At 55.8% G+C, this 21,292-nt stretch overlaps 1 protein-coding gene across 1 annotated transcript; it reads left to right on the forward strand.

The window, feature by feature from the left end:
• The first annotated feature begins 14,518 nt into the window (after nucleotides 1-14,518).
• Nucleotides 14,519-20,164, forward strand: LOC135978243 (zinc finger protein 383-like). The gene is made up of 4 exons (XM_065579246.1): nucleotides 14,519-15,126; nucleotides 17,132-17,245; nucleotides 17,588-18,857; nucleotides 20,119-20,164. Exons 1-4 carry the CDS (start codon nucleotides 15,093-15,095, stop codon nucleotides 20,162-20,164), a joined length of 1,464 nt encoding a protein of 487 aa, XP_065435318.1. The 5' UTR covers nucleotides 14,519-15,092.
• The last annotated feature ends 1,128 nt before the right edge of the window (nucleotides 20,165-21,292 follow it).

Below are 21,292 nucleotides of genomic sequence, written 5' to 3' on the forward strand. Positions count from 1 at the left end.
GATCTTAAAGCAGGGAGAAATGAACCACTCCCCCTCCTTCTCCCACCAACTCCTGGTGAATACAGTTTCAACCCCCCTGAGATCTTAAAACAAGGAGAAATTAACCATCCCCCCTCCTTCCTTTCACCAACCCCTGGTGAATACAGATTCAACCCCCCTGGGATCTTAAAACAAGGAGAAATTAACCATCCCTCCTCCTTCCTTTCACCAACCCCTGGTGAATACAGATTCAACCCCCCTGGGATCTTAAAACAAGGAGAAATTAACCATCTCCCCTCCTTCTTTCACCAACTTCTGGTGAATACAGATCCAACCCCCTTGGATTTAAAAACAAGGAAAAATCAATCAGGTTCTTAAAAAGAAGGCTTTTAATTAAAGAAAAAGGTAAAATTATTTCTGTAAAATTAGTATGGAAAATAACTTTACAGGGTAATCAGACTTAAAGAGCTCAGAGGACCTCCCTCTAGCCTCAGGTTCAAAGTATAGCAAACAAAGATAAACACTCTAGTAAAAGGTACATTTACAAGTTGAGAAAACAAAGGAAAACTAACACGCCTTGCCTGGCTATTTACTTACAAGTTTGAAATAGGAGAGACTTGTTTAGAAAGATGTGGAGAACCTGGATTGATGTCTGGTCCCTCTCAGTCCCAAGAGCGAACAACAACCCAAACAAAGAGCACAAACAAAAGCCTTCCCCCCACCAAGATTTGAAAGTATCTTGTCCCCTTATTGGTTCTTTGGTTCAGATGCCAGCCAGGTTACCTGACCTTCTTAACCCTTTACAGGGAAAAGGATTTTGGAGTCTCTGGCCAGGAGGGGTTTTATAGTACTGTACACAGGACAGCTGATACCCTTCCCTTTATAGTTATGACAGACGCGCTGAGCACCTTTCCCCGACGTGAAGAAGACCCTGTGTGGCTCCAAAGCTGGTCCAGTAACAGATATCACCTCACTAGCCTTGTCTCCCTGTCTTCCATTCTGCAAGTGTCCAACTTCCCCTTCGCTGCTGCTCTCCAACCCCCCCAGGCAACACCCCCAGGTCCCTTCACCTGCCAAACCTCCCCTGGACCCTGAGCCCGACCCCAACCCTGGGGGGGCTCCCCACCTGCAAACCCTATGGAGCCTGGGGGGCCTGCTCCGAGGAGGGGAGGGGAAACCTGGGGCCACAAACTCAGTCATGCGGTTGAGGCTGCCCCTGCAAGGAGAAGCGGGGTGGGAGGGGAGAGAAGAGTGAAGCAATGCATGCTGGGAGATAGAATCGTAGAACTGGAAGGGACCTCGAGAGGTCTCTAGTCCAGTCCCCTGCACTCAAGGCAGGACGAAGTATTATCTAGACCAGCCCTGACAGGTGTTTGTCCAATCCGCTCTTCAACCTCCCCAAGGATGGAGATTCCACAATCTCCTTAGGCAATTTATTCCAGAGCTTAACCATCCTGACAATTAGGAAGTTTTTCCTAATGTCCAACCTAAACCTCCCTTGCTGCAGTTTAAGCCCCTTGCTTCTTGTCCTATCCTCAGAGGTTAAGAAGAACAATTCTTCTCCCTCCTCCTTGTAACAACCTTTTAGGTACTTGAAAACTGTTGTTATGTCGCCTCTCAGTCTTCTCTTCTCCAGACTAAACAAACCCAGTTTTTTCAATCTTCCCTCAAAACTCATGTTTTCTAGACCTTTAATCATTTTTGTTGCTCTTCTCTGGACTTTCGCCAATTTGTCCACATCTTTCCTGCAATGTGGAGCCCAGAACTGGATACAATGCTCCAGTTGACACGTAATCAGCACGGAGTAGAGCGGAAGAATTACTTCTCGTGTCTTGCTTACAATACTCCTGCTAGTACATCCCAGACTGATGTTCGCTTTTTTTGCAACAGCGTTACACTGTTAACTCATATTTAGCTTGTGATCCACTATGACCCCCCCAGATCCCTTTCTGCAGTACTCCTTCCTAGGCAGTCAATTCCCATTCTGTATGTGTGCAACTGATTGATTGCTCCTTCCTAAATGGAGCACTTTGCATTTGTCCTTATTGAATTCCATCCTGTTTACTTCAGACCATTTCTCCAGTTTGTCCAGATCATTTTGAAGTTTAATCTTATCCTCCAAAGCACTTGCAACCCCTCCCAGCTTGGTATCGTCCGCGAGCTTTATAAGTGCACTCTCTATGCCATGATCTACATCTAGGGTGACCAGATGTCCCGATTTTATAGGGACAGTCCCGATTTTTGGGTCTTTTTCTTATATAGGCTCCTATTACCCCCCACCCCCGTCCCGATTTTACACATTTGCTGTCTGGTCACCCTATCTACATCGTTGATGAAGATATTGATGTAGCGTCTCAGCAGGGCTCTATCTCCCCTCAGCCACGCCGGGCCCCGTGACACCATGGGAGATGTGGTGTCTCCTGCCTCCATCTCCCATCAGCCACTGTGAGGGCCATGGCACCATGGGAGTGGTTGTCTCTCCGGCCTCCATGTCCTGTCAGCCACTGCAAGGCCTGGCCCAGACTTCCCATTTCCGGTGTGAGTCCGGAAGCAGAAGTTGCCATGAGTTGGTGCCAGGAAGGGTGATGCTGTTGTCAGGAGAAAGCAAGAGGAGTAGGTGGAGTCCGTGCTACTGTGGGGAGGTGCTGCCCTTGCTGTGAAAGGGCCCAGCTGTTATGGGAGATGTCGTCGCCCTGCCCTGCCACGCTCTGCACCAGCCCCTGCCTGTCACGGGAGGTGCAGGCTCCAGCCTGCAGAGCTGCAGCAGGGAACTTTGGATGTGAGATTGAAATGGAGTTTTAGTGCCATTATTTTTTTATTTCAAAACAGAACAAAACAAACCTAATTTATCTCAAACCTACAAACAGGATTTTACAAACCATGAGTGTGGTTTAGGTCCTTAAAACCTTACATAATTACACACCAATATTTACACACGCAAATTCTTTTTTGCCTAATATCCCTTGCACTGCTCTAATTATTTTTGTATAATACTGTACCCTGATTACATTCCCATTTTGTATAATCGAACGCAGTCAAGTTAACTTCCAGTAGAAACCTCATATATATAGTGATTTTGATTACAAACATTTCTGTGGGGAAAATCAGCAGCAAAATCATCCGGCCCGAGCATCATGAGATTTTCCCAGGGCCCCCAAAGTTGCCCGAGGCCCCTGGGCATGGGCCCCCCAAGTTGCCCGAGGCCCCTGGGCATGGGCCCCCCAAGTTGCCCGAGGCCCCTGGGCATGGGCCCCCTATGCGTTAATCCACCACTGCAATGGCTGCGGAACTCAGGATCCCGCTTCCCGGAATGCCCGGAATGCCGGGCGGGGACGGAACACGCGGGGAGCGACCACCAGAGCCAATCAGAAGCCAGCGCTCAGAGACAAAGGGCTCGGTTTACATTCGGTTGTTGGCTGTTGCTGGAGTGGAGCAGAGGGAGACGCAGCACAGCCTGGGAGGTGCCCACTGACACTGAGACTGAAGACCTGGTAAGGATCCCCACGTGTGCTTGTTTTCCTTGTGAATTTCAAGCTGGCCAAGGAGTACAGGGCGGCATCAGCCCCTAGAGAATTGATACTCAACTCCCATTCTGCTGCACAGGGGCTGGGAGGGAGCTGGTTGTGGGGGGGTCGGGCCCCTTGTAAATGCTGTTATTGTTGATGGGTTATTAGTCTAGTTGCTCCTGTTCTTTCCTTAGCCCCAGGCCTTTCTTCCCTCTGCCCAATAAGCTCCCTCACTTGTTGTGTTGTTCCTGGGGGGATTGTGATAGATTTGTACCCCTTGTGCCTGGATGGTGATCCTCGTCTGTTATTGGGCACTAAACACTTCCCCAGGGCACAGCAGCCCTTGTGACTCAGGCGCTAGGAGGGGCCCCTTGGGGTGGAGTCTGCAGGTGCCAAGAGAGTCCTTCACTTCGGACGGAAGAATCCCAGCACCGCTACAGGCTGGGTGCCGACTGGCTAAGCGGCAGTTCTGCAGAAAAGGACCTGGGGTTACAGTGGATGAGAAGCTGGATACGCGTTAGCAGTGTGCCCTTGTTGCCAAGAAGGCTAACGGCATATTGGGCTGCATTAGTAGGAGCATTGCCAGCAGTTCGAGGGACGTGATCATTCCCCTCTATTCGACGTTGGTGAGGCCACATCTGGAGTACTGCATCCAGTTTTGCCCCCCCCCCCCACTACAGAAAGGATGTGGACACATTGGAGAGAGCCCAGTGGAGGGCAATGAAAATAATCAGGGGGCCAGAGCACATGATTTATGAGGAGAGGCTGAGGGAACTGGGCTTATTAAGTCTGCGGAGGAGAACCTGTCTACAGAGGAGGAGGAGAATTTGTCAGCAGAAGAGGAGGAGGAGGAGCTCTCCATAGACGAGGAAGAGGACTTGACCACAGAGAAGGAGGAGGAAGAAGAAGGTAAAGGAAGAGGAAGAGAAGGACGTGGCCTTGGTGGAGGAACATCTGATCATGGAGCAAAAGGAAGAAGAGAAGGATCTGGCCATGGAGGAGGAAGAGGAGCACCTGCCTATGGAGGAAGAGGAGAAGGCCCAGGCCACAGAGGAGGACAAGGAGGACCTGGACCAGGAGGAGGAGAAGGAAGAGGACCCAGTAATGGAGGACGACGAGGATGTGGCCATGCAGGAGAAAGAAGAGAAGGAAGAGGAGGTACTGGCTATGGAGGAAAAGGAAGTGGAAGAAGATTAGGACTTGGCCACGGAGAAGGAGCAGGAGGAAGAGGACTTGGCACAGAGGAGGAGGAGGAGGATGTGGCCATGCAGGGGGAAGAAGAAGAGGCAGAAGAGGAGGGGGAGGACCTGGCTATAGACTAGGAGGACCCAGGAATGGAGGAGGAGGAGGATGTGCTGATGCAGGGGGAAGAAGAAGAGGAGGGGGAGGACCTGGCCATAGGAATGGAGCACGTGGTCATGGACAAGAAAGCAGAAGAGGATGACTTGGAGGAGGAGGAGGAGGAGGAGGAGGGCAAGGCCAAGTCCTCTTCCACCTCCATGGCCAGGTCCCCCTTGCCCAGATGTGTAAATAGGGCAGTAATGAGTAGGAGCAGGGGGGGAATCTTACCTCTCTCTATAGCATTAGTGAGAGAGATAATGGAATAGTGACAGCCAGTTCTGGTGTCTATGTTTTAAAAGGAGGGTGTTAAATTGAAGAGGGTGCAGAAAAGAGTCACACAAATGATCTGAGAGCTGGAGAAAATGACCTACAGTGAGAGACTCAGATTGTAGGTGGGTGAAATTTAATGGCCTGGAACATTCAGGAGGTCAGATGAGATGATCCAATGGTGCCTTCTGGCCTTAAGCTCTATGAAACTCGATGAAGCATCGCCTCCCTCCACCCCCCGCTCCGATGTGCTTCACCGCACAGAAGGGTGGCTGGACAGCCTAGAAAGACCCTGCTCCAAAGCGGCCCTGGTGGAGAAGACAGCGGTAAGAGTGAGAGATGAGTGAGAGACGGCTGTGGGGACCTGGTGGGAGGGCAGGAGATCTCGGACAAGGAGGGGGCTCCCCTGGGCAGGGCACTGGAGGGGACAGCAGAGAGCAGGGATTCCTGGGGCTGAGGTCTGGGCACCGCCAAGAGGAAATTCTGGGCGTCAGCGCTGGGGGCAGGTGGGGAATCGTGGGACTGGAGGGTAAGCTGAGGCTGGGGGTGGAAAGGTAAGGGGCAGCTACGAGAGGCTGGACAAGGGTCAAGTTGGAAGGGAAAGAAGGAATCGGGAGGACAGGGCCCAGCTGTGTTGCCAGAGGATCCTGCTGGCTGTGTCTGGGCAGCCTCTCTGGGAAGTGCCCAGGGGTCAGTGGGGCCTGAATCTGACCTTCTCCTTTGGGTCTTACAGGAACTAACTGAGGAGCTGCCCCAGGACTCTGGGCCCAGCTCTGTCCTCTCCAGCTCCATGGACCGCATGTGAAACCTCCCGTACCAGAAGCTCCCGTCCGGCTCCCCCAGCTCCGGTGCTGCTCAGACCCAGAGACGCTGCCTCCTCCATGGCCAGGTTCTCCTCCACCTCCTGCACAGCCTGCAGTGATGGGTAAGGGAACCCTTGGCCACAGAGACCCCATGGGCACGGGTGGGGATTGAATCTGGGCCCTTCACCACGGGCACAAGCTCTGTCAGGCTCCCATTCAGAAAGCCATGGAAGGCTCTGCCTGCAGACACCCCCGCTCCATTCCCACTGCCAGACTCTTGCCCGCGGTGACAATGAAGAAGCAGGAGAACTTCTGCCAGAGAACCCCGGGCTGCACAGTCGGGTGTCACTGGGACGTCTCTGGGAGCCATTTCCAGTGTGTTCTGGTGGGGTCATTTTCCTTCTCGAATCCAGGGTGTCTCTGCTCCCAGAATCTCAGCCAGGGAGGCCACCCTGCAGAATATGGCCCCGCAGTTTGGCGATGGGCTGCAGGAGTCACCACGTAGGTGTGCAGCAGCCGTAGCGCCTGCACTGACCATGGGCCAAAACCTGCAGCCCTGACAGCCCAGGATACCCCCACGGATGGCAATGGGAGGGTAGCCTGGGTAACTAGCTGCTGGGCCAGGGCATATAGAGAGAGGACTCAGAGATGCAGCAAACCAATGGCCAGAGAAGTGAAGGATGTAAGGGCAAGAGAAGAGCTAGGACATCTGGGGAGCTGCTGCGGCGCTTGGGTGAGTGTCTTGTCCCTGGGGGGATCTTCCCCTCTGGCCCCCCACCCCAGCCCCAGGGCAGCCTGCCTGCTGCACCCCAAACTCCTCATCCCTGGCCCAGCCCCACACCCTGCACCCCCTCCCGCACCCCAACGCCCTGTCCCAGCCCAGAGCCTGCACCCAGCACCCAAACCCCCTCCCATGCCCCCTCCTGCACCCCAACCCTCTGTCCCAGCCCAGAGCCTGCACCCAGCCCCCAAACTCCATCCTAGAGCCTGCACCCCCTTCTGCCCCCCTGCCCCAGCCCAGAGCCTGCACTCAGCACCCAAATCCCCCTCTCACACCCAGCCCCCAAACCCCCTCCTACACCCCAACTCCCGGTCCCAGCCCAGAGCCTGCACCCAGCACCCAAATCTCCCTCTCACACCCGGCCCCCAAACCCCCTCCCACACCCCCTCCTGCACCCCAACTCCCGGTCCCAGCCCAGAGCCTGCACTCAGCACCCAAACCCCCTCCCATACGCCCTCCAGCACCTCAACCCTCTGTCCCAGCCCAGAGCCTGCACCCAGCACCCAAACCCCCTCTCACACCCATCCCCCAACACCCCTCCCGTATCCGCTCCTGCACCCCAACCCCCTGCACCCAGCACCCAAACTCCCTCCTGCGCCCCAACCCTCTGTCCCAGCCCAGAGCCTGCACTCAGCACCCAAACCCCCTCCCATACGCCCTCCAGCACCTCAACCCTCTGTCCCAGCCCAGAGCCTGCACCCAGCACCCAAATCCCCCTCTCACACCCAGCCCCCAAACCCCCTCCCACACCCCCTCCTGCACCCCAACCCCCGGTCCCAGTCCAGAGCCTGCACCCAGCACCCAAACTCCATCCTATAGCCTGCACACCCTTCTGCACCCCCAACCCCCTGCCGCAGCCCAGAGCCTGCACCCAGCACCCAAACTCCATCCCAGAGCCTGCACCCCTTCTGCACCCCCAACCCTAACCCCCTGCCCCAGCCCAGAGCCTGCACCCAGCACCCAAACTCCCTCCTGCACTCCAACCCTCTGTCCCAGCCCAGAGCCTGCACCCAGCCCCTAAACCCCCTCTCACACCCAGCCCCCAAACCCCCTCCTGTGCCCCCAAACCCCCTCCCGTACCCCCTCCTGCACCCCAACCCCCTGTCCCAGCCCAGAGCCTGCACCCAGCACCCAAACCCCCTCTCACACCCAGCCCCCAAACCCCCTCCTGCACCCCAACCCCATGCTCCAGCCCAGAGCCTGCACCCCCTTCTGCACCCCAACCCCCCTGTCCCAGTCCAGAGCCCGCACCCCAACTCCGTCCCAAAGCCCGCACCCCAAACCCCCTCCTGCACCCAAACGCCCTCCCTGAACCTTGCAGTCCCTTCTAACCCGATGGGTCTATAATTCTTTGATTCTAGCATCTGTCACCTAAAAAGCAGGGCTGGTGCGTATGGATTTCCTCCGCATCCTCTGCACTGAAGACAGAAGTTTCTCCGCAATGGCCTGGTCTTCCTGGAGTGCTCCTTTAGCGCCTCGATCGCCTAGTGGCTTTGCTGACTGTTTGGCAGACTTCCTGCATCCCATGTACTTAACCAGTACTTTGCTGTTAGTTGTTGTGCCTTAGCTAGTTGCTCTTCACGTTCTTTTTTGGCCTTATTATACTTTGCATTTGACTTGCCAGAGTTTATGCGTCTTTGTATTTTCCTCACTAGGATTTGACTTCCAAAGTGCCTCTTTTACTCGGCTGTTTAGCCCTGGGGGCATTTTTTTTATCCTTGCACTGGTTTGTTTTTTATTTGCGGGATACATGTAGTGGGAGCCTCTAGCATGGTGTTTTTAAACAGTCTCCGTGCGCTTTGCTGGCATTTCACCCTGGCGTGTTGCTTTTAATTTCCATTTAACGAGCCCCCTCACGTCTGTGCAGTTCCCCTTTCTGAGTTGAATGCTCCTGCGGTGGGTTTCTTTGGCAGTTCCCCCTCCAGGGCTGTGCCATGTAATTCCATCAGGACTGCGATTCCTGAGAGTAACTACTCCAGTGTGGAGGCTGCGCGGTGAGAGCTCACACCGTGCACTGTCCTAAGCAGAGAATGTCTCCAAGGGCCGGCGCTGCGGTACCGCTCCTCGCCAACGCCGCCCGGCTCCGCTGCATGTGCCCCGTCAGCCAGCAGGGGTTTGTTCTCGATTGTCACAAACGGGGGATAAAAGGACTCTCCTGATCTGTGTGAAGGGGACGTTACCAGCATTCAGCCAGTATTCACAGAGGCGCTGGCGTCATCTGGCCCCTCGGCAGCTCGGGGCATAGGGCAGAAAGTGAAGTCACAGCCTGCGCTGATTCAATGTACTGCCCACACGTTGCTCCCCTCCCTGACATGGCCTGTTCCCTTTCCCCTCCCTCACCTGCCCCCCACAACGGGGCCTGTTTGCAACAGCAGCAGGTGCGGGGACAGGGTCAGGAGCAACATTGACCCCCGTATGTCACAGGGTCGGATAAGCTCAGATAAAAGTACATGGCCCCATTACTCTCTGGGAGGGGCCGACAGGGGTAGGTCAGTGGCAGCGGGCGGGGGGGGGGGGGGGCACAGGGTCTCCTTCGCTCAACTCAGGGTACTGTGCGGTTAACAGGACACTTGTTTTCCTTGGCGACGGCGTCATCTAGCCGTTCCTCCGTGACGCTCCCCAGTGCAGCAGGGCTCTACCCCTGCACCAATGAACTACGCCAGGCCGCGCTGCAGGGACGGCGCGAGGAGAGGTGGTCGGGCAGCTTCCCCTCAGCAATCAGCCCCACGGCCATCGAGATGCTCTTTTAAAGTCACTTTCCCAGTCAGGAAGCTGCAGAGGGGCCGGAGTGTGAGACAGAGCAGCCCACCTGCCCCCACAGGCCAGCCCATGCCATGCCGGCAGCTCAGTGCAGGGCACATTCCTGGTCACCGAGCTCAACGCCCATGGGCTCACCTGGATGGCGTGTCCCTCTGCCTAGGACGGCAGATCAGCCCCTTAGCACGGGGCTCTGCAGACCCTGCCCGCGAGAGGGGTCCCGCAGGGCAGAGAGCGGATCATGCTAGTGCAGGGGCATCAGCTAGCAACCAGAGGGGAGCACGGAGATGAAATGTCCAGCCGTCTCTGTGGTGGAAAGGGTCTCTGAGGCTCAGGGCAGGAGGCTACCAACCCTCAGGGACCCGCTCTGACTCCTGTGCTCACGGCCCTCCAGGGGCTAGTGCAGACGGGAGAGGGGCACACTAGTGACAAGGCACCTGCGAGGTCAGAGGTGCAGAGCACCCCCGCCATCCGGAGACCTGAACTGCCCTCCACACCAACCACATCACTCCTCCAAAATCCCAACCTGGCCTGGCCTCTCCCCGCTCCTCTCTGGGACACTCAGTGCTGGGCTAGAGTGCTGGGAGCCACCGTGTGAGGAGATCGTCTGCACAGGGGGATCTCGCTCACCGTCCTCCCTCACCCTCAGGAGGGGACACAGCACAGACCCGCCGAACCCCATTGCCCCTCGGAAGGGGGCTCAGGCCCAGCCAGATGTTCAACAAGGACAAGTGCAGAGTCCTGCACTTCGGACGGAAGAATCCCATCCACTGCTACAGGCTGGGAACCGACTGGCTAAGCGGCAGTTCTGCAGAAAAGGACCTGGGGATTACAATGGATGAGAAGCTGGATACGCGTCAGCAGTGTGCCCTTGTTGCCAAGAAGGCTAACGGCATTTTGGGCTGTATAAGTAAGGGCATTGCCAGCAGATCGGGGGACATGATCATTCCCCTCTATTTGGCATTGGTGAGGCCTCATCTGGAGTATTGTGTCCAGTTTTCGGCCCCACACTACAAGAAGGATATGGAAAAATTGGAAAGAGTCCAGTGGAGGGCAACAAAAATGAATAGGGGGCTGGGGCACATGACTTATGAGGAGAGGCTGAGGGAACTGGGATTATTTAGTCTGCAGAAGAGAAGAATGAGGGGGGATTTGATAGCTGCTTTCAACTACCTGAAGGGGGGATCCAAAGAGGATGGAGCTCGGCTGTTCTCAGTGGTGGCAGATGACTGTACAAGAAGCAATGGTCTCAAGTTGCAGTGGGGGCGGTTTAGGTTGGATATTAGGAAAAACTTTTTCACTAGGAGGGTGGTGAAGTACTGGAATGGATTCCCTAGGGAGGTGGTGGAATCTCCTTCCTTAGAGGTTTTTAAGGTCAGGCTTGACAAAGCCCTGGCTGGGATGATTTAGTTGGTGTTGGTCCTGCTTTGACCAGGGGATTAGACTAGATACCTTCTGAGGTCCCTTCCAACCCTGAGATTCTATGATTGGGGGAGGTCCTGGAAGATTGGAAAGAAGGCAAATCTAATGCCCATCTTTAAAAAAGGGAAGAAAGAGAACCTGGGGAACTACAGACCGGTCCGCCTCACTCAGTCCCTGGCAAAATGATAGAGCAGGTCCTCAAGGAATCCATTTTGAAGCACTTGGAGGAGAGGAAGGTGATCGGGAACAGTCAACCTGGATTCACCAAGGGCAAGTCATGCCTGACCAACCTGATTGCCCCACGACAACATCCCTGTCACCCTCATGTCTCATTGATCCAGCTAACGTCCCTGTTTGGGCTAAACTTTCTTTCGTCTAGGCGATATTGACTGCCCAGAGACACTAGCTCACCCCCTCTGGTGCCTGGGCCATGGGCAGGGAAACAGCTACTGCTCTCGGTTACGCTGCAGCTCAAGGGGCAGAGGTCTGCGCCTGGTGGATCAAAGGGCCTTGGTCTGAGGATGAGTTGGGGGGGGGGGTCGGTTTGGCTCCCCAGGATGTTGAGGTTGGGAGCTGTACAAATATAGGAAATGACACAAAAATTGCCCAGCCGCCTTGTCTGTGCGTGATCCTGGGGGCAGGAGGACAAGGCCGCTGTCTCTGAGCAAGACCCAGCAGCACCAGGGGTCGGTGCCGGATGTGCAATGGGCACAAACACGCCTGCCACAGGCTCACTTGTGCAGCAATCCCTCTGCACTGCTCCTCCCTGGTCCAGCCAGCCCCAGACGAGCCTGTCCCAGAGACACGGGCTGTCCCGTCGCCCCAGTGCCCCGTGACCCCAGCCGGATCTGGAGCGGCTCCTCTCTCAGAGGACAGCCCGGCAGAGCTGGGTCACAGCTGTGGCCTATGGAGGGTCCCTGGTTTTGAACACGTAACATCACACAAGGGGCTTCCCGAACTGTCTGGGCGATGCTGCTCCACAGGCTCCCCAGGACATTAGGAACCAGGCGGTTGTTAGGGTTCAAACGCCCCTCACCAGGCGTGTTCGCAGCCAGAGGCTGGCAATAGGGGGTAGGGGGGACTGGCAATGGGGGACGGGGGGCAGGGAGAGGCTGGCAATGGGGGCGGGGGGTGCAGCCAGAGGCTGGCAATGGGGGGCAGGGAGATGCAGGGAGAGGCTGGCAATGGGGGGCAGGGGGGTGCAGGGAGAGGATGGCAATGGGGGGCGGGGGGTGCAGGGAGAGGTTGGCAATAGAGGGCAGGGTGGTGCAGCCAGAGGGTGGCAATGTGGGGTGGAGGGGCAGGGAGAGGCTGGCAATGAGGGGCCGGGGGATGCAGGGAGAGCCTGGCAATGGGGGGCGGGGGGTGCAGCCAGAGGCTGGCAAGGGGGGCAGGGAGGGGCTGGCAATGGGCGGCGGGGGTAGCATCCAGAGGCTGGCAATGGAGGGGCAGGGAGAAGCTGGCAATGGAGGGCAGGGGGCTGTGGGTCACTCCCCTTCCCCCGCTCCCCCCCAGCCGGAGATCTGCCCGGGATGCTCCGTCTCCCAGCGATCCTGGGGCAGGCGCTGGCTGCAGCCCGGCCGGACGCACAGGAAGGGGCTGGGCTCGGGAGCGGTGGGGGGGAAGTGGGGCGGACAGCCCCAGAGATCGGACCTGGGGCCGGGAGGAGACCCCGGGGAAAGTGACTCCGTACAAGGGCTCCTGGGGGGGGTCCCCTGTGGGGCGGTGTCGGGGAGGGGGGAGCCGGAGTTGCGGGGCGGGGGGGGGGGGGCGTTGAACTGTCTGTGCAGCCGGGAGATTTGGGGGGAGATGCAGGGACGCTGAGAGCCACTGACCAGAACTGTGAACACGTGTCTCTGCCAGCCCCTGCTCTGCCCCTTCCCCGCTCTGGGCTGGGGCAGGGGTGGGGGTGCAGGACAGGGGAGGGAGTTTGGGTGTGGGATGGGGGAGGGGCGCAGGCTCTGGGAGGAAGTTTGGGTGAGGGGGTGGGTGTGCAGGCTCTGGGAGGAAATGAGGGTGGGAGGGGATGCTGGGTGCAGGCTCATCTGGGGCAGTGGTGGGGTGCAGGAGGGGTGAGGGGTGCAGGTTCCGGGAGGGAGTTTGGGTGCAGGAGGGGTGCAGGGTGCAGGCTCTGGGGGGGAGTTTGGGTGCAGGGGGTGAGGGGGCGGGTGTGCAGGCTCTGGGAGGAAATGGGGGTGTGGGGTGCCAGCTCTGGGATGGAGTGTGGGTGCTGGATGCAGGCTCTGGGCAGGGACAGGGGTTGGGTGCAGGAGGGGTGAGAGGGTTCAGGGCCTGGGAGGGTGTTTGGGTTGGCAGGGAGGGAGTTTGGGGGTGGGAAGGGATGTGGGGGTAGGCGGTGGGGTGCAGGCTCTTGGAGCGGGTGGAGGATACAGCATTTACCTGGGGCAGCGGCTCCTAGGTGGCATAGGCCAGGGGGTCTCCGCACGCTGCTGCCCCCCTCACTCCCCCAGAGGCCGCAGCGCAGGGATGGGCCTTTTTTAATCGCCTGGGGGAGGCAGGTGGGACCGGGGGCCGCATGGCGGGGGGGGAGTGTGCGGGGCGGCAGGTGGGGGGGAGGGGATGGAGGGTGCGGGGATGGCAGGAGGGACTGGGGGACGCATGGGGGTGGCAGGCAGGGTCGCGGGAGAGACCCGGCCCCGAACATTTGTGGAGCCGGGCCCCAGGCCAGGAATATTCCTGGTGCCCAGGCACCATGAGCCCCTACAACTCGCCGCCCGTACCTCCTCATCCCGCCCCCCACCTGCCAGGTTCTTCCTCGCCACCCCTCCCTGCCAGTCATCTCCCTGCCTCTCCGCTCCCCCCTCACCCCTCTGTGCTATGGGGAGGGGGTGGAGGAGAGACCCTGGGGAGCAGCAGGAGGGGGCGAGCGGGGGGCGGAGTGTGGGCAGAGTCTCGGGCTGCAGAGGCGGGGCAGGGAGCTACTCCCCCCTGCCCCCCGCCCAGAGAAGATTCATCCCCCGCCCGCGCTTTCCCTGTCTGTAGAAATTCCCTCCAGTTCATCCCCTTTTCTCTCCTTGTCACGTGTCGCCCAGCATGGCAGAATCTCGGGGTCTGTCTGCAGGGAAAGAACCTGGGGAATCGTGATGGGAACGTACCTAAAGCCTGTTCTCCCACCTCCACAACTGCCCTTCTCGCCCTGCCAGGCTGCAGAACGACGCCCACGCTTCGCTCCAGCCCTTGGCACAGGGCAGAGAAATGGCTGCAGCGGAGCCAGTTCAGGTAGGGGTTCTTGGGGGGTGGCTGGTGGGTTGCTGCAGGAGGGAGGGGGCAGCAATACACAGGGGGTGAGAAGGTTTGGGTCTGGTTTGGAGGTGGGAGCGGGGCAGGAAATTCCCAGGGTGGAGAAAGGGAGGAGGCCAGGGGCTGGCAAACCTGCTGGGACTTGTTTAATAAGTGCCCTGGATTCTAGGATCAGAGCCATGCGGTTCGGAGGGGAAATGCCCTAATTTGTGGGAGAGGAAACAACCCACCTAGGTGAGGTTAGGAAACACTGACCAGGCTCCCAGTGCTGGAGCCTGACCCGACTGACCAACGGCAGCTGCGAAATATGAAAGGGGCAGCGTAGGGGCCCTGCCCTTCCCTTCATATCCAGCTCCTCGCAATGAGGAGGGTGTTGGTATCTACCAGGGAATTGTCCCTGGACCCTGCCAGGGCTCCATCTCCTGTATCAGCCCCTGGCTAGTAGGTGTGTGATGGATCTGCTGGGAGAGACCAGGGGCTCTCTCTTCGTCCCCTCACCTGGGTGTTTCCTGGATGCTCTGGTACCAGATAGATTCATGGAGGGCAGGTTCATCGATGGCTATTAGCCGGGATGGGCAGGGACGGTGTCCCTGGTCTCTGTTTGCTAGAAACTGGGAATAGGCGACAGGTGAATCACTTGATGATTCCCTGTTCTGTTCATTCCCTCTGAGGCGTCTGGCATTGGCCACTGTCGGCAGACAGGATACTGGGCTAGATGGACCTTTGGTCTGACTCAGGCTGGCTGTTCTTATGAGTGGTTTGGGGGTTGGTCTCTGACTGCGAGCCCCTCAGAGCTTCCATTTGATTGGCTCCTTTCCCCCATGAATAGTGGAGTTGTGGCTGGGGCAGCAGGCACTGAGTGGGGGGCACCTGTTGTTTCAGGGGCCGGTGAGCTTCCAGTAGGTGGCTGTGTATTTCACCGCGGGGCAGGGGGCTCTGCTGGACCCCACTCAGAGAGCCCTCTACACAGACGTCATGCAGCAGAACTATGAGAACGTGACCTCGCTGGGTAAGAGTTCCTGTCCCCTCGGTTCTTAGGAGGGGAAATGCAGAGTTAAGGCTTATGGCATCCCCACAATGCAACCTCTACTCTGCCCTGTTTCAGCAACACCCCAACAAGCCAGTGACACACACCCTAGCGCTCTGCCCTCCCCTGCTACAGGACGCTCTGGGAACAGCGCACAGGGGCAGCACAGCACGAAGTCTGACATCTTCTCTTTGCTAGGGCAAAACTTGGATTTAGGTCCAATGTGACAAACAGAAACTTGTGACCCCTGGCCGGCACTCACACACTGATCCCACTCCACACAAACCAGCTCGGACCTGCAAAGTGAGATCACCCCTTTCCCCTCGCCCCGAGGTTTCCTCCTAAGTCACAGACTTCGCTTAGCTCTCACTGAGCCCTGAGGATCACTAGCACATATGTCACCAGGATGCTGACAATCTCAGTGACAAGAACTCACCCCTGTGCACCTTCACGGACCCAGCCTCCAGCCCTTAGCACGGGCATGAGGCAGACTAGGCCCCCAAGTTTTACATGTAGCTCTCTTCATATCACAGTCACATCTCTGCCAAGCTGCTCCCAGTCATCCACAGCTGACACACATGCAGGAAAATGCTGGTATTCCGATCCGTGGAACACAACACAAACGGTGGCATGTTCTTCTCAGTGGTTCTTCATAGCTGTATGTTTACCCTAGAGCTTTTCCCAGCATAGCTGTGTTGGTCAGTGGTGTGATTTTTCACACCCCCATCACACAGAGCTAGGCTAGCAAAAAGTTTAAGTGCAGACTGGGCAAGAAAGTGGGTTTTTTAGTTCAGAGAACTTTAAACTATTAATCTTAACACAAACATTTTGGTATAAAAGGGCAAAGCTTCCAAGAGGAACTTCTGCCGAATGCAAGAAAAATGCACCACACACATAGTGTGAAAGCTATCGGAGCTCGGGCTCAGGCTTCAGTTCATGGGTGTCGTTCAGGTTCAGTGGCTGCAGCCCATCCCCTTGAGCAAACCTTTCCCTGGGCCAGCAGATTGCTGGCAACCCTCGCGCACTTCATAGGGACGTAGTCTGGCAGCACGTGTGCATTTCCAGGTCAGCGACTGCTCAGTTTGGCTTGTGCTGCTCTGAGATTCCAGATTCCGCAGCTATTGGCTTTCAGAGCTGGTTTCCTGCAGAAGACGGGGTGTCCTGTATTAACAGATCAACGCCAAGTGACTGTGATCAGTCCAGGGACAATTAGAACCAGTTTCAGCCCCAGCTGTGTGCAAAAAACATTTCAAGACCAAGATGATTTTGTCAAAAGCTGCCTAGGGTGGTGGGGCTGAATCTCAGGAACATCTTTAACCCGTCACCCCATACTGGGACCAGTAACCCGTCCATGAATGACCATAGAAACCAGCACATTTCAAGGCCATCTGAATGCACCTGTGGAATTTAGGGTAGTTAGAATAGTTGGTTTTTATGCAGAAAATGATGCTTCTGTGGACTAGCTATTGCCTCTGCGGGAGGTGGATGACCTACCCCGACAGCAGAACCTTCCCATTGCTGAGTATCTACACTGACCCACTACAGCACTCCAGTCATGGTGTCTCAAGTGTAGACACATCCTGAGATACGACATTCGGTGACACCCCCTGTCCCTCCTATTCCTCACTGCGCTGAATCCCACCAGCCCGTGCTCAACGGTCCCAACTCTCCTACAACTCCCCCATTCTCTCGGGGTTTCTCTCTGGGATGAAGAAGCAGGTCCAGGGTAACTTCCCCTCTGGCTGGGGCCTTAACTTCCTGGAACGTGGAGTTCCTGTCTCTGTGTTTTAGGACCCCGTTTGCTGAGCAGTGTCTGGCTGTGTGTGTTCCCAGCAGAGATGGGGAGAGTTAAATCCCTCATACGCAGAGTCTCCTGCACCTGGGGAGCTGCCCCCAGCCTTTCCCTGCTGTAAAATGGGCTGGGGTTAAAGTAATAGAAACGTCCCATGAATTCCCTGATCTCCCTTGTTTTCTTTCCCCTGAGCAGGGTGTCCAGTTTCCAAACCTGATGTGAACTCCCAGCTGGAACGAGGGGAGGAGCCGTGGGTCCCGGATCTCCAGGGCTGTGAGGAAGGAGAGATCCCCAGAGGTGCCTGCGCAGGTGAGGGATCATTAAACCAACTCAAAGCTCTCAGTGCCCGAAAGAAACAGCTGGGAGTCCCTAAAAGCCTTGTGAGCTCTCGGGGTTCAGGAGTATCCCCAGGAGGCCGTGTATCCTCAGGGCAGCTGTCGCTCATGGCTTCCTGCGCATCCTGACTGACACCTGGCAGAGCTCCCTCCCTGAGGGGATGTGGAGGCAGAATTGTTCCCCTCCTCTCTCCCCTATGGGGAAGAGTTGTGGAGAATCCAGCTACTAGGTTTCTTTTCTGTCTCTCCAGCTCTAATTTTGGTTGTTTTCCCCTTTCCATCCCTGTGTCTGAGGTTTCTCTCTCTGTCCCAGCAGGTGCTGGGATGGTGAGTGAGGAGAAGAAGCAGAATCCTCATCAGGAAGATTCTGAGCAAGTGGCACCACATGGGGGATTATCGCACGATTCCAGAGGGAATGTGTCCCGACATCGTGTGCAGGGCAAAGCCTGTGGGAGTCAGCACAGGCCAGAGAGGGAGCAGAGAAACCAGCCAGCGGAGAAAGTGGGTAACTCCATTAATTGTCAGGGAACTCACCAGGACCTCCTGGAAACCACAGCCCAGGCGAGAATACCCACAGGAGAGAGAAAAGACACATGCACTGAGTGTGGAAAACATTTCACTAACCACTCAGGCCTTTTAAAACATCAGAGAATCCACACAGGAGAGAGACCCCAAGAATGCAGTGAGTGCGAGAAAACCTTCACTCTGAGCTCTACCCTTAGTAACCATCAGAGGATCCACACAGGGGAGAAACCCTACGAATGCTGTGAGTGCGGGAAAAGCTTCACTCAGAGCTCAGCCCTTAATAAACATCAGAGGATCCACACAGGGGAGAAACCCTACGAATGCAGTGAGTGCGGGAAAAGCTTCACTGTCAGCTCAGACCTTACTGGACATCAGAATATCCACAAGGGAAAGATACCTCATCAGTGCTCTGAGTGTGGAAAAATGTTCACACAGAGTCCAGCTCTTATTACACATCAAAGGATCCACACTGGAGTGAGACCCTATGAGTGCCATGAATGCGGGGAAAAATTCACTGTCAAGAAAGCCCTCAATACACATCAGAGGATCCACACGGGAGAGCGCCCCTATGAGTGCTCACCTACTGACCGCTACACTTACCTACATGCCTCCAGCTTCCATCCAAGACACATCACACAATCCATTGTCTACAGCCAAGCCCTAAGATACAACCGAATTTGCTCCAACCCCTCAGACAGAGACAAACATCTACAAGATCTTTATCAAGCATTCGTAAAACTACAATACCCACCTGGGGAAGTGAGGAAACAGATTGACAGAGCAAGACGGGTACCCAGAAATCACCTACTACAGGACAGGCCCAACAAGGACAATAACAGAACACCACTGGCCATCACATACAGTCCCCAGCTAAAACCTCTCCAGCGCATTATCCACGATCTACAACCTATCCTGGAAAATGATCCCTCACTCTCACAGACCTTGGGAGGCAGGCCAGTCCTCGCTTACAGACAACCCCCCAACCTTAAGCAAATACTCACCAGCAACTACACACCACACCACAGAAACACCAACCCAGGAACCTATCCCTGTAGCAAACCTCGTTGCCTATTCTGTCCCCATATCTACTCTGGCAACAGCATCAGAGGACCCAACCACATCAGCCACACCATCAAGGGCTCATTCACCTGCACATCCACTAATGTTATATATGCCATCATGTGCCAGCAATGCCCCTCTGCCATGTACATTGGCCAAACCGGACAGTCCCTCCGCAAAAGAATAAATGGACACAAATCGGACATCAGGAATGGTAACATACATAAGCCAGTAAGTGAACATTTCAATCTCCCTGGTCATTCTATTACAGATTTAAAAGTCACTATCATTGAACAAAAAAACTTCAGAAACAGACTTCAAAGAGAAACAGCAGAATTAAAATTCATTTGCAAATTCAACACCATTAATCTGGGCTTGAATAGGGACTGGGAGTGGCTGGCTCATTACAGAAGCAGCTTTTCCTCTCCTGGAATTGACACCTCCTCATCTATTATTGGGAGTGGACTACATCCACCCTGATTGAATTGGCCCTGTCAACAGTGGTTCTCCACTTGAGAAGTAACTTCCTGCTCTCCATGTGTCAGTATATAATGCCTGCATCTGTAACTTTCACTCTATGCATCTGAAGAAGTGAGGTTTTTACTCATGAAAGCTTATGCCCAAATAAATCTGTTAGTCTTTAAGGTGCCACCAGACTCCCTGTTGTTTTTGTAGATACAGACTAACACGGCTACCCCCTGATACTTGACACCTATGAGTGCTGTGAGTGTGAGAAACTGTTCAGACAGAAATCAACCCTAATTACACATCAGGCAAGTCAAGACATACAGGAGAGAGACCCTATCAGTGTTGTGAGTGCGGGAAAGGCTTCAGTGTGAGCTCAGACCTCATTGTACATCAGAGAATTCACACGGGAGAGAGACCTTATAGATGCTGTGAGTGCGGGAAAAGTTTCACTCAGGGCCCACACCTTACAAGACATCAGGGTGTTCACAGGACAGCGACGCAGTGAGAAAAGACTTTTTTTAAAAACACATTTGCTAATTCCCACATAGTGACCTTGTGGTTGGTTTGCACCATTTGTGTCCCTCTGGTCTCTCAACTGCCTCGTGTGTTGCCCACTTGTGCCTTTTACAGGTCACCCTTCTCTGGGGTGAGTCCCTTGCTCCTTTCTCCTGTGAGTCATTGGAGTGTGTGTCCTTCCAGCAAGGAGTTTCCATCAGCCCCAGGTGGGGGAAATAGGGGTGACCACAAGTCGCCTCACTGAGTGAAAATGGACATGGGGTTTGTCTTCTGCTCTAGGATTTCCCTGGGCGTCGGCGTGCTGGAGGTAGCTATCCTGATGTAAACACACTGCTCTGTTTGCAGTGCTGACATAGCCCGGGCACAGGGGTTGGGGTTAGCTGGCATCTTCCCCTTTGGCCTGTCCTAATGGACACCCATTTTCCTAGTCTGGACAATCCCTGAGCATCACATTTATACTGTCACCCCAGTAGCAGAGCGATTGTTAGTCACCAAGTCCCCCCTTTGCTGACAAAATGTCTCCTTCCCAGTTGTGCTCACGCTGGTCCAGGTGGTGCTGGGCAGCAGGTATTTTTCTTTTTTACCATTTTCCTTATTTAAAATACATTTCCATGTAACGAGGAGGAGCAGGAGCGGGACAGATGGATCATTTCAGCCTCTGCAAGGCCGGAAGGCAATGGGGCGAGTCGGAGGGATTCCCTCCTTCCCCATCACCGTCACTGTATCTGCTGACTCCAGCAGCGCTGGCCTGTGTCTGAGGCACAGTGGAGTTTATCCACCTGTATTTTGTGTCCCCCCCCCCCCCCCCCCCCCCGCAGCAGAGAGTCTCCGCACTTAGGATCAATTTGATCCTGTATCCAACTCATTAGAGCTGGAGATGAGTGTCCCAGGCCTGGGTGGGGAATTCCAATGGTGCAGGCGGGTGCTCCGGCCGGGAGAGAGGCGTCTTCCCAGCTGTCTCTCCCTGCAGCAGCACCTAGGCTTGGCGGGGAGGCGACCCCCTGCCCCCCGTATCAGCTGCAGGGCCGGGCCCACAGGATAGGCGCCTCTCCCTGGCAAGGCCAGGGCTGGCGTCAGGCCTGGGCAAGGGCAGCTCAGGCTCAGCTGGGTTGGCGCAGGTTGGAGGCCGGGATAGATTGGGGCTCAGGGAACGGTGCCCCTCCCCTGGCCATGGCAGCCCCCCGGGTGGGTTGTCTGAGGGCCCAGGCGGCGCTAAGGAGGCTGCTGGGTGGCTGCGCGGCTGTGCAGCTTCCAGGGAACTCGGGCTACTTGTCCTGTACTGTAAGTGTAAGTGCTGTTATTTGGAGGAAGAAAAATCTGTTGTTGTTTTTTCACATCTATTGGAAGTTGAAAACTTGGTTTACAAGCCCGGCCTTAATCACAGAGACGCTCCTGACACCCACACACTCCTCCTTGCGTCTGCTTTGTACAGTTAGACTTGAAGCTCCTTCCC

Source organism: Chrysemys picta, unplaced genomic scaffold (genome assembly GCF_011386835.1).
Source record: "Chrysemys picta bellii isolate R12L10 unplaced genomic scaffold, ASM1138683v2 scaf179, whole genome shotgun sequence".
Lineage (NCBI taxonomy): Eukaryota > Metazoa > Chordata > Testudines > Emydidae > Chrysemys > Chrysemys picta.